This window comes from Glycine soja, chromosome 13, assembly GCF_004193775.1.
Source record: "Glycine soja cultivar W05 chromosome 13, ASM419377v2, whole genome shotgun sequence".
Classification (NCBI taxonomy): domain Eukaryota; kingdom Viridiplantae; phylum Streptophyta; class Magnoliopsida; order Fabales; family Fabaceae; genus Glycine; species Glycine soja.
The window spans coordinates 27,764,512-27,775,558 of NC_041014.1; the positions used below are offsets into that span (position 1 = coordinate 27,764,512).

The 11,047-nt window shown below is 29.1% G+C and overlaps 1 protein-coding gene across 1 annotated transcript; it reads left to right on the forward strand.

Moving 5' to 3' along the window:
- Positions 1-8,071: 8,071 nt before the first annotated feature.
- On the forward strand, positions 8,072-10,586 carry LOC114381186 (transcription factor MYB20-like). The gene is made up of 3 exons (XM_028340378.1): positions 8,072-8,353; positions 8,872-9,001; positions 9,567-10,586. Exons 1-3 carry the CDS (start codon positions 8,221-8,223, stop codon positions 10,312-10,314), a joined length of 1,011 nt encoding a protein of 336 aa, XP_028196179.1. The 5' UTR covers positions 8,072-8,220; the 3' UTR covers positions 10,315-10,586.
- The last annotated feature ends 461 nt before the right edge of the window (positions 10,587-11,047 follow it).

The window sequence follows — 11,047 nt, forward strand, 5'->3', positions numbered from 1 at the left end:
GGAACAAACACTAAAGTTTAATACAGGCTAAACATACTATTGAAATATGTGTATCAACCCATATGTAGTTACTTCAACTTAACTATTAGTCTTGAGTTTAAATTTTAGGTAGGCCAATAATGATCATATCTCTCTTAAGTAGGATTATCTTTAATGAAAAATACATGTGTCTCTAATTTTTTTTTTACCAAAATCACAACATTTGAGAGATAAAATGACAACTACAATAAATTGACTAAGGATATAAAATGAATATAAAGTTTTCATTATTCGCTAATGATATCTATCTATCTATCTATATCAAGTTTTTTTAGTGATCTAACAACTCATTTAATTTTAATCACTTAAATAAAGCCTAAATTATTTATGATAAATATATAAATAACTAATATAGTTGTCATTATTGAGCTCACATTAGACAAGAAAATAAAATTTTTTAACAATCTCCTAGATGGACTCATTATTTTTCCTTAAAAAATTATTTTACAAATTCTTTAAACACATTCGCATACTATTCATTTTTGTTGTTCAAGAGAAAAAATATTATTCATTGTTAGACTTTCACTTTAATAATCAAATCCATTTCATATATTAACAATGGAACCATTATAGCTTTCATCACAATGGTTAAATATGACTAAACCACAATGATCATCACATTAATATACTCAATGAGATAGATCATTGTGAATAAGTAGCATGCAAATTACATATAATAAGATCCCAAGCATACCCTCCAACTAATAATTCTTTAGTCTTTAGCTGGGCCAAATTAAAATCCTTGCATGTAAAACAATTATTACACAAGATACAAAATTAGTTTAAAAATAAACTCACAAAATGTAATCTTAATTCTTTTATTTTTGCAAGCAATTAAAAAATAAAACAATTTGTACTAAACATGAAACAAAGTAAGACTTTCACTAAACTAAGACAATTTCATAAACAACACTCATGTTCTATAGATATTATTTTCCTAAATTATTTCTTACATAATCAAATATTTTATGTCAAAAAACCTTGACTTAGTAGAATTTCTATTATTATAGGAGTATAGCATTGTCGAGTTATTATGAGAATAAATCTTCATGGTCTCTGAATGCTCGTAATAACTCATGGGTTAGTGACAAAATTTTACAATCATATCTTGTATTTGGACACCTAATAATAACAAGTACTATTACATATGTGACTTTTAACAATATCTTTTGTCTAACACTTAAATAAAATATATTGTTAAAAGTTTTTTGTCACATTCAAAAAATGTTATCAAATTATGAATAAATATTATTAATATATTTTTGTGACATTTTATCAAATGTTAAATATAGTTTATGTTGCTAAAGCCTGAAAATGTTGCAAAAAAGTTTTAACATGGGTTATATGCAACATTTGATAAATGTTGCAAAAATATATTATTAACATTTATTTATAATTTTAAGACATTTTTTAAATGTCGTCAAAAGTTTATAGTGACATTTTTATTAAGTATTAGATAAAAAAATGTTGTTAAACATTACATTTGTAGTAATGAAGCTACAAACTCTATTGTTATAGTTGAAGAAGGTATAAAAGTTTATTTTGTCAACTTTTGAGAGATAACTCATCTAACCAACTTGAGATGTATTCAGATGTGAAGTGTATGTTATTTAGGCATCTCACAAAATCACAGTCAAACTACCCAATAATCTTTAAATAATTAAATCTCTGATAGATGAGCATATAGTTTCATGTATTCTTCAAATAACACTTCAAGTATTTTCGTTGTCCAATGTTACATGCCAAGATTGCTCAAATATCTTCACAATACTCTCAATATAAAGGGTAAGTCAAGCATTTAAAAGATATATCGTGATCAAACTAAACTTTGACCGACTCAACCAAAAAGGAAAAGGAAAAGAAGAGTGGTTCGATAAGAAATTTAATTTGTACGTGATCCTAGTATTTTACCTTATAGTAAGAGATTTAAAAATCTTGTGTTTCTGTGTATAATAAGTTTCAATCAAGCATTTGATCTCTTACCAGAACCATCTTGTTCCCCTAACCAGCAGAGAAACAGCATGAAAATACTCCAATTATATTTGAACATTTCCTGTTGACAAAAACAAGTATCAATAAATTAAATCATTAATTTTGCCCTGTAGTGTGTAGGGGAGGGTCCTTATCATAAATGTGTTTCCAGTGTCTCCTCGGACGTAGAAAAACAAATTCGCAATTCCCCTGATCATAGCAACATATACGTACCAACCAAAACTAAAGCAAAATATTTTATAGATATCGGGTGTAAAAGACACAATGCTCCCTGTGGCAGTTGAACAATACTCATTAGGGAAATTGAGATCCTTCCCAATAACAAACAAAACAAAGTTATATATGTATATAATCCTATAAATGATGGGTCAAATTGAGTATAAGTTTATCCTATATTAAAGCTGTTCGTTGCATAGTTAAATAAGAATAAGAATCTATCTGTTTAAGACTAAAATTAATAGCATTCTCATTTTTTTTTTATAAATTGTTTTTATACCAACAAAGTTAAAAAAAATAGTCGATAAATAATTATTTCTTTTGAACATGTTAATCAGAATTCAATTCTTAACCTATTTATAAAAATAAACAATGTTAAATGAGGTAAGCTCCACTTTGATGATATCATATGTCATAAAACAGATTAATCTCTAGAGCTAGCTAAGTATTGTTAGGTCATCTCCAATAATGGTTCTTGAAAAAAAAATTTAACTTCAAGATTTGATTTTTTTTAAGATTTATTATTGGAGTTGTATATGAAAATCTGATTCTTCTATAAGAATCATCAAGATCTGCACTATTTTTTAAAAAAGTTATTTTTTTGTCTATCATGCACAATAGTTCTTTTCTATTTCTATTGTGTACGATAGTTTTTTGTTGTTCAATGTCGATATTTATATTTTTTTAAATAATTTTATGTATTATTGTAAGTTTAAATTATATTGATAAATAAATATTTTAATTATTAATAAATTTTATATTTTTATTATAATTTTTTAATTAAAAAAATATATAATTATTTATTTTCATTATTTTAAAATAATTTATAAATAAATATTAAAAGGCGGATCCATTGTGGGATCTACAAAAATGATTTAAGATTTCAAAATAAAATTTATTATTGGAGTAAAAGATCTAGGAGATCTTAAGAGTTATGTGACACTACCATATCCATCAAAAAGATAATTAAAAATCTAAAATGGGATCTCCTATTTGAGATGCCTTAATGTCCCAAAAAAAAATATTGGTTTTGACTTTCTTAATTTTTTTATTAGATATAAATAGACAAAAATATAAATAATACTTTTGACTCCATTGAAAAATCACTCTGAATAAAATTTAGAGTCTTATGATTAAAAGTAATTAATGAAAAATGAGAATAAATAATTAAAAATGATAACAGATCATCCTATTGTTTTATAAAAGAAATTTCTTACATACAAGGAGTGAGAAAAATTATAACTCCAAAAGAGTCTTAATTCACATTTTATTTTAAATTTAAATACATGCACCTCAACGTACTACAACTTCACCTACTGAAAATTAATAGTGCAAATCCTCATACAATACAAACTCGTATTAAAAAATTCTCTTTATACAATACACTTTTTTTTTGTAAATCTAACTACTCTAGAACAATTTGTCTATATCTAGTAAGAATATATGTATCAATTAAAAGTAGCTTAAACTATAGATATTTCAAATAAAGGTAGATATCTTTGTATTTTCTTACTTAATTTTATTTAGTTCAGAAAACCATTTTTTATGACTAAGGTTGGCCAACGTATCCGTGTACTTAATTCCTTTCACGACAAACACCAATTACCCTCACTTTGTCAATGACCAAGAATCAAATCCTAACGGCTTCAACGGTAGTTGGGATATATGAGATTACACGGCCATTAATGTCAACGGTTTGTTAATTACTACTGCTAATTAAGGAGAGTTTAGCTGCATCAGCCATATAACCTAACCAAGTTTGAATATGTTGATTCCAAGCAATATTGACCAAAGTTCAATTCATTACCTTGGACCTGGCTTCATCAGATCAAGTTTCCAATCACTTAAATCCAATGATAAGAAATTATAAAATTGACTTGGTAATAAAAGGAAAAAAAAAAGAGAAAAGTCATAGATTTGATTCTTTCTATTAATAAAAAATTAATAATTAATATTTGTGGATGGAAAAAAAAAAATCAAATGATAATCAATTGATTGTTGATTTAATCTGCAGGTAGAGTGGGTTATATATATAGGCTGGCTATTATATATGTAAAATAAAGAAAAAGATGTTTAGAATCTGAGCCTAAATTTCTATTCTATATATGTGTGTAGTGTGTGTTCAAACATGCCATAGGTCACATAGCCTATAAGGCTCCCGAGAAGTTATCTTCTCTGGGAGGTTTGTTAAATATTAAACAGAGTTGTCAAAGTCTGGATAGAAGAATTCATACCAGGCATAACTTGAAGCAGTTGTTGTTGTGAATCATGACTGAAATTAAGGGTACCACGGCCAAGCGTTGGAATTGGAAATTAACCTAGTTAGAATCAGAAAACTTCACATATATAGATATTCTTGCACCTGATCATGTATATGAATCAGCCATCTCAGCTATATTAATTATCATTGACCAGTCCTCGTGAGACGTATATATATACCTTTCCAACAGAATTGTTTAGCTAGAAATTAATAAACAACAGGCAAATTAATCAAGATTCCCGCAAATTAATCATCACCTCGCTCGCAAGCAACAAAATGGTTGACTATTATTACCCGAAAGCTAGCAATAGCACAAAACCAAATAATGAATACATAATCCATCGACCCTTTTCACTCAATCGATCTCATCGGTGACTACATGTGGCAACAAGCCAATTCCATATAGAGGTTTGCTGCTGTAGGTTTATGCACCTTGTCTATATCTACCCTCTTGTGTGAAACAGCTGCTACTTTCCTAGCTACCATCTTAGTTCCAACGAGGGATCCTTCATCTCAGCTATATATATCTAGTGTTGATCTATGCATGCACCTTGTATGTAATAGCATGTTCCTCTAGCTAGGATGAATTATATATGATATTCATTACTCCGCTGTGACATATATATATATAGAGAGAGAGAGAGGTAAACATATTATAACTACTATTTAATTCATATGTAAAATCTATGATTATATTATATATCTAAAATTTCATGTCTTCATTAGAACAATATTATAGGGTTGCATTTTTCAAATTTACTTTGGTTAAAAGATATTGGAGCTGTCATCATATAAGAAAATTTGATGTCTACTCTCTTTTTTAAAGGACAGAGTAATTTATGTTTTTCATTCAACTAATTAAGTTATATCTACATAATATGAGATTCGGTTATCTATCAATTATATATAATTAGAAGAAAAAAATTTGTTAGAAATTATTTCATTTCACTTGTTTTAATTTTTGAAATCCAACTTATAAACACTTTTTTTATTGGAAATATTAGTTATTAATTTATATTGTTTATACACTTAGTTCTTTTTTGTTACTTTAAACACACATCTTCATGCATCTTTATTTTATTGCTGTTGTAAAATGTCGCAACCAGACTTTAGTTACAAAAAGGAAATACAAAGGAGAGGAGATTACATGTGTGATGTGTCATAGTAAATAAAGGGAACAAGGAGTATATATATAGTACTAGTATTTCTTTACGTTTTGAAAGGTAAAGTTTTGGTGTTTTTGCTTTCAAGTGAAAACAAGAGAATGTGTGGACCTATTCAATTATGTGGTGCACATTAAATCTTGGCTTGAACATTGACTTGGTTTGGAATTTTGGATATTCAGTTTAATGGTTGATAGCACTGCAGATATATCTATTCTCAAGATGCAAAGTCTATATATATATATATCAGAAAAACAAAATAGTATATTATCAATGGCACAAGGTGCCAAAACCCATATACAAGTGCACGAATACAGTCTTTTTCAACTCATAACTACTTAATTATACGAGATCCTTATCACATGGCAGCTACTTATATCCCTCACAACAGAAAGCCGGTTACCCCAATAAGCTATCAGCAGGTTCAAGAGTAATAAAATTAGCAATGACTAATTATGAACATGCTTCCCTGTACAAAATATCCAACCAACCAATCCCAATGCTGCCCTATTTATATATGCAAAGTCTAATTTTGATCAGTAACGGAAACAATTTTTGTACAATTGTTGAAGTCACAAAACTAATATTGATTTAGTATGATTCAACTTGGTTTAGAATGATGGCAATTTAATTTGGGCATCTTAAGTTTTAAAATTGACCAATCTATTGTGTTACCTAACGAACTCATCAATCAAACCGACTGATCTTATCTAAATTTAATACTATCACACCACTAAATCTACTCTCTCTCTCTCTCTCTCAACATTTTTGTATAATGACTTATTTTATGATGAAGTATAAAAAATTATAAGTACATGTTTATTCCGAAAAACAAAAGTTTCTAGCTAGCCAAATGATATCGAATTATTCTTTCTCCCCTCGTAGACAGATTCGAGCTGTAAATCTTCTCATATATTCAAGTCCATCAAGAAATCAAATATAATTTTTTTTATATAATTTTGTTCATGTAATTTTGGCCAAAGCTCAAAAAGTATGATCTTATATAAATATATATTTTCTTGGTCTTATCATAGGTAAAGAGCTCATGTATATAACCGATGGTAATTGAGTTTAACAGAAGGAATTAGTCTTTTATAATAAGTTAAACTTGTATCTTTATTAAAAGAGGTGTTCATATATTTAATTCCTGAATACCATAAATAAGATTTGTCCATGAAGGATAATGGTGATAAACCAAAAAACAAATGCATGTGTATTTAAGGATCCTTAGACACCGGTGGCTACTCCTTTATATTTGATTATATATATTTTTCTGCCAAGTGGTATAACTGGTAAGGTCTTAATTAGGAAATGTTTTGAAATCCCATATTAAAACAAAAAGAACTCCTATTAAAAAAAATCAAGAAGTCTCTATTTACGTATGCTTATTTCTCTCTTCTATCACATTAAAAAAAAGATACAATTGATAGGTAACAACCTCTTAAATTAACTTTTAGTTTATATTGATCTCTTATTAACTAATTAACATATTTAAACATATGATACACTTGACTAAAATATTCAAGTTTCCGTGACCAATATACAATACTCCAGAATGACAATTTTCAACCAACGTAACATATGAAAAAACAAGTTGTTGAAGTGATGAATTCACTTTATCAGTTTATGCTTTTACATTGCCTGTGTAAAATGGTTCTTTTATATTGCAAGTTACACCGTGTGAAACCTGATATTCATAGAGTCGCGTGAATTTCAGAGTTGTCTCCGTCATAATCATACCAAGTATAGATGAAAGTGTCAACAAAATAAAAAGAATAGCGAAAAGACTTGGTGCTGCTGTGCTCCTATTATTTATGGAATTTTACGCTTATTTGTACTATTACTGTTTTAGGAGAGGATTGAGTTAGTGGAGTATCTCACGCTTCCAACCCAAGCAAAGAAGTTCGATGATGTGGCGTTTTCTGACAAAAGACCCTAGCACGTGTGGACCGTGTCTCATCCCTGGACAACACGTGTCATAGGCCACTAATAATAAAAAAATAAAAAATACAAAACAAAAACCTAAATATGTTTAAGTTGTTAAATTTTATTTTGATACGTTGTCTTATAAATTAATCTTTTTAATATTATGATAGTGTCACGTATTTCTTTATCACATAATTCAAAATAAAATTTTTAATATATCAAAATTTAAAATAATAAAAATATATATTAGGAACGTAAAATAAAATTTGATTATTTATTATTGTGATCCTTAAATATATTTAAGAAAAAAAATTAAACCTAAATCTAAATTGAGTGAGGAATAAATAGCTGAAAATAAAAATGAAAAAAAGAAGATAATTGTGGTAGTGGGGTTAGAGGAGTTTGGAGTTAATAAGAGGGGTTTGAATTTTATATATAAATAAGTAGGTGGTGCTGCTCTATCCCACCTTGTTATGTGCATATTCTTAGGAACTCTAAGTCTCCCTCTCTTTCTCTCTCTCTTTCTCTCTCGCTATACCAATATTAATTTGAACCTCTCTCAGTTCAATTCCAGATAGACTTTGTTGGCATTTGAGTTTTGTCGAATAGAACCAAAAAGAAAAAATGGGAAGGCAACCTTGCTGTGACAAAGTGGGGTTGAAGAAGGGGCCATGGACCGCAGAGGAGGATAAGAAACTCATCAATTTCATCCTCACTAATGGCCAATGTTGCTGGAGAGCTGTCCCTAAACTAGCAGGTCTCCTTTCATTGCTTCTTCTCTTGGTGCATGTCTTTAACTCTAAGGCTCTATTATTATGGTCCTTGTTATTGAAGCCACTCATTTCCTTAATGGGACTAGCCACATATGCTTATATGATAGCAATTTGGCTATGAAAAATCTTGAAATGTTTCATTAATTTTTTGCATTTTGGACAATTGGTTTTGGCCAACTTTGCTGCCTGCTGGTGCTGTGCTCATTCTATTTCCATTTTGTTCCCATTCAAAGAGAATGAAAAGCAAGCATTCAAAAATGGACATGGACATATTCTTAACACCTTTTTGAAGATATCTTTTTGAATATCTTTTAAGCATTTTGATTTCAAGGAAGCAAGAAAAATAAAGGGTTGTGTTGTTTCTTTAACATCATTATATGGGGAAAGGGTTAAGTGGAATAAATAAAGCTTAATGTTCATTTGCATTTTTTTTATTCAGACTCTCAAAAGAAAGTAATAATCAATATGGTGACTTAGCAAATTTGGTTATTCTTTCATGCAGGGCTGTTAAGGTGTGGCAAAAGTTGCAGGCTCAGGTGGACAAATTATCTGAGGCCAGACTTGAAGAGAGGCCTTCTATCAGAATATGAAGAGAAAATGGTCATTGATCTCCATGCTCAACTTGGCAATAGGTTCTTTCCCCTACACACACTCTGTTTCCCCTGTTCTGCATGCTTAGCCATTCCTTAATGAACATTTTTTTAATTGATTAATTAATTAACTGGTACAGTACTCTCAATCATGCCAAAAGCAATAACTAAATCGAAGCTATCATTTCTATAATACACGCCCCTCAAGTGGTATTTTCTTTATTCATCAGAAGAAAAGAAAAAAAAAAGAAGACATGGTCCCATAATATCATACTCCTGCCAGAAGGAGAAGACGTGTAAAAATTGCAGACCGAGTCTTTTTTTTCTTTACTATATCTTCCTTAATATATTTTTTAAAAATAAAAAGGAACTATTAATAAAGAAATGATGGCCAAGTTTGTCTTTATGGACAATTTTTTCTGATTTTGTAACTTCCATGACATCTTAAATATAGTAACTTTCTAATGTCTAGTAGACTTAAAGTTATTTTTCCTATGTAAACACATTCCTAGTATGGACCTTTTGTTGGAATCATTTTTTTAATAATAATAATTGTGATTCCTTTACTAATTACTGATATCTTGTTTTTTTTTCCTCCCTTATGCAGATGGTCTAAGATTGCTTCTCATCTCCCAGGAAGAACTGATAATGAGATCAAGAATCACTGGAACACCCACATAAAGAAAAAGCTCAAGAAAATGGGAATTGATCCTGTTACTCACAAGCCACTTTCCAATAAAACTGAGCAAACTCAAGCCCAACCAGATGAACAACAAACCCACCAACCATTGCAAGAACAACAAGAAGAACCTATCCCAGTTGAGAAAGACACCAAATTTGAACCTGAAAAAGAGCAAAACAAGGAGCCAGAGAAGCCAGAGAGTTCAATTGAATCATTAACCATCACTGAAGAAGCCAAGGAGGAAGACCAAATTATGACACCCTTATTTGACTCATGGGAACTAATGAATGAGTTCTGCACTGATGAAGTTCCCATAATAGAATCAAATGAGATTCTAGTTCCTTCTGCTCCTTCTTCCACTTCACCAACCACTACTACTACTACATCATCTTCAACATCAACATCAGCATCTTCAAATTCAAATTCATCCAACTTCCTTGAAGACCTTCTGCTCCCAGATTTTGAGTGGTCTGATGATTACAATGATACTAATTTTGACAATAATAACAATAGCAGCATGGCCTTGTGGGATGATGACTTTATTAGAAGTTGGAATTTGCTTATTAATGATGATGATGGTGATGGTGACAGAAAGCAAGTGTTTGAGGCTCCTATCAATCAGTACCCAAGAGTGATCATGGATTCAGATTCTTGGGCCTATGGCTTGTTTTGATTTGAAATTTTTTTTTCTCCTCTCTCCCCGGCTGCTTACTTGTAATTGTTCTTTTAAGTTGTTGCAAAAGAAAATAAAAAGAAAATCAGGATTCTTGTTTAGTGTATTTATCCACTTTTTTTGTTCCCCAACTTTTCACCTTATAATAAAGGGAAAAGATATCTTGTATATGGTAGTGCAAAGGTGTTGATTTGTTGTTGCCTGGTCAGGGCATACTTGATTATACTGGAAACTTTTGAAGTCCTTATTATCAATTAAATGAAACTTTATCATGTTTCTTACTGTATAAAGATTGGAAAAAAATTAATTAAATAAGATTGTTTTTTTATTTGATTAAATTATTTTTTTTCTCTAATTTATTATTTAGGTTTAATTTGGTCATCTAACTTTTTTTTGTTTAATTTGATTATTTAATTTTAAAATCGATTCAATTTCGTCATTTAATTATTTTTGGATTCAATTTGATATTCTGACTTTTAAAATTGATTCATTGTTTTGAGAAATATGTATTTTGTGGTGGTTTAAAACCACTTAGTAGTAGTAGTTTTAAATTATCCTAAAATGTTATTTTTTATCATTTAGACTAAATGACAAATTGATTCAATTTTAAAAATTAAGTATCAAATTAAATTTAAAAAGAAAAAACTAAAGAACCAAATTAAATTTAAAAAATAAATTAAAAGATTAAAAAAACTAATTTAACCTTTTTATTTAACGATTTTATTTAATGAAG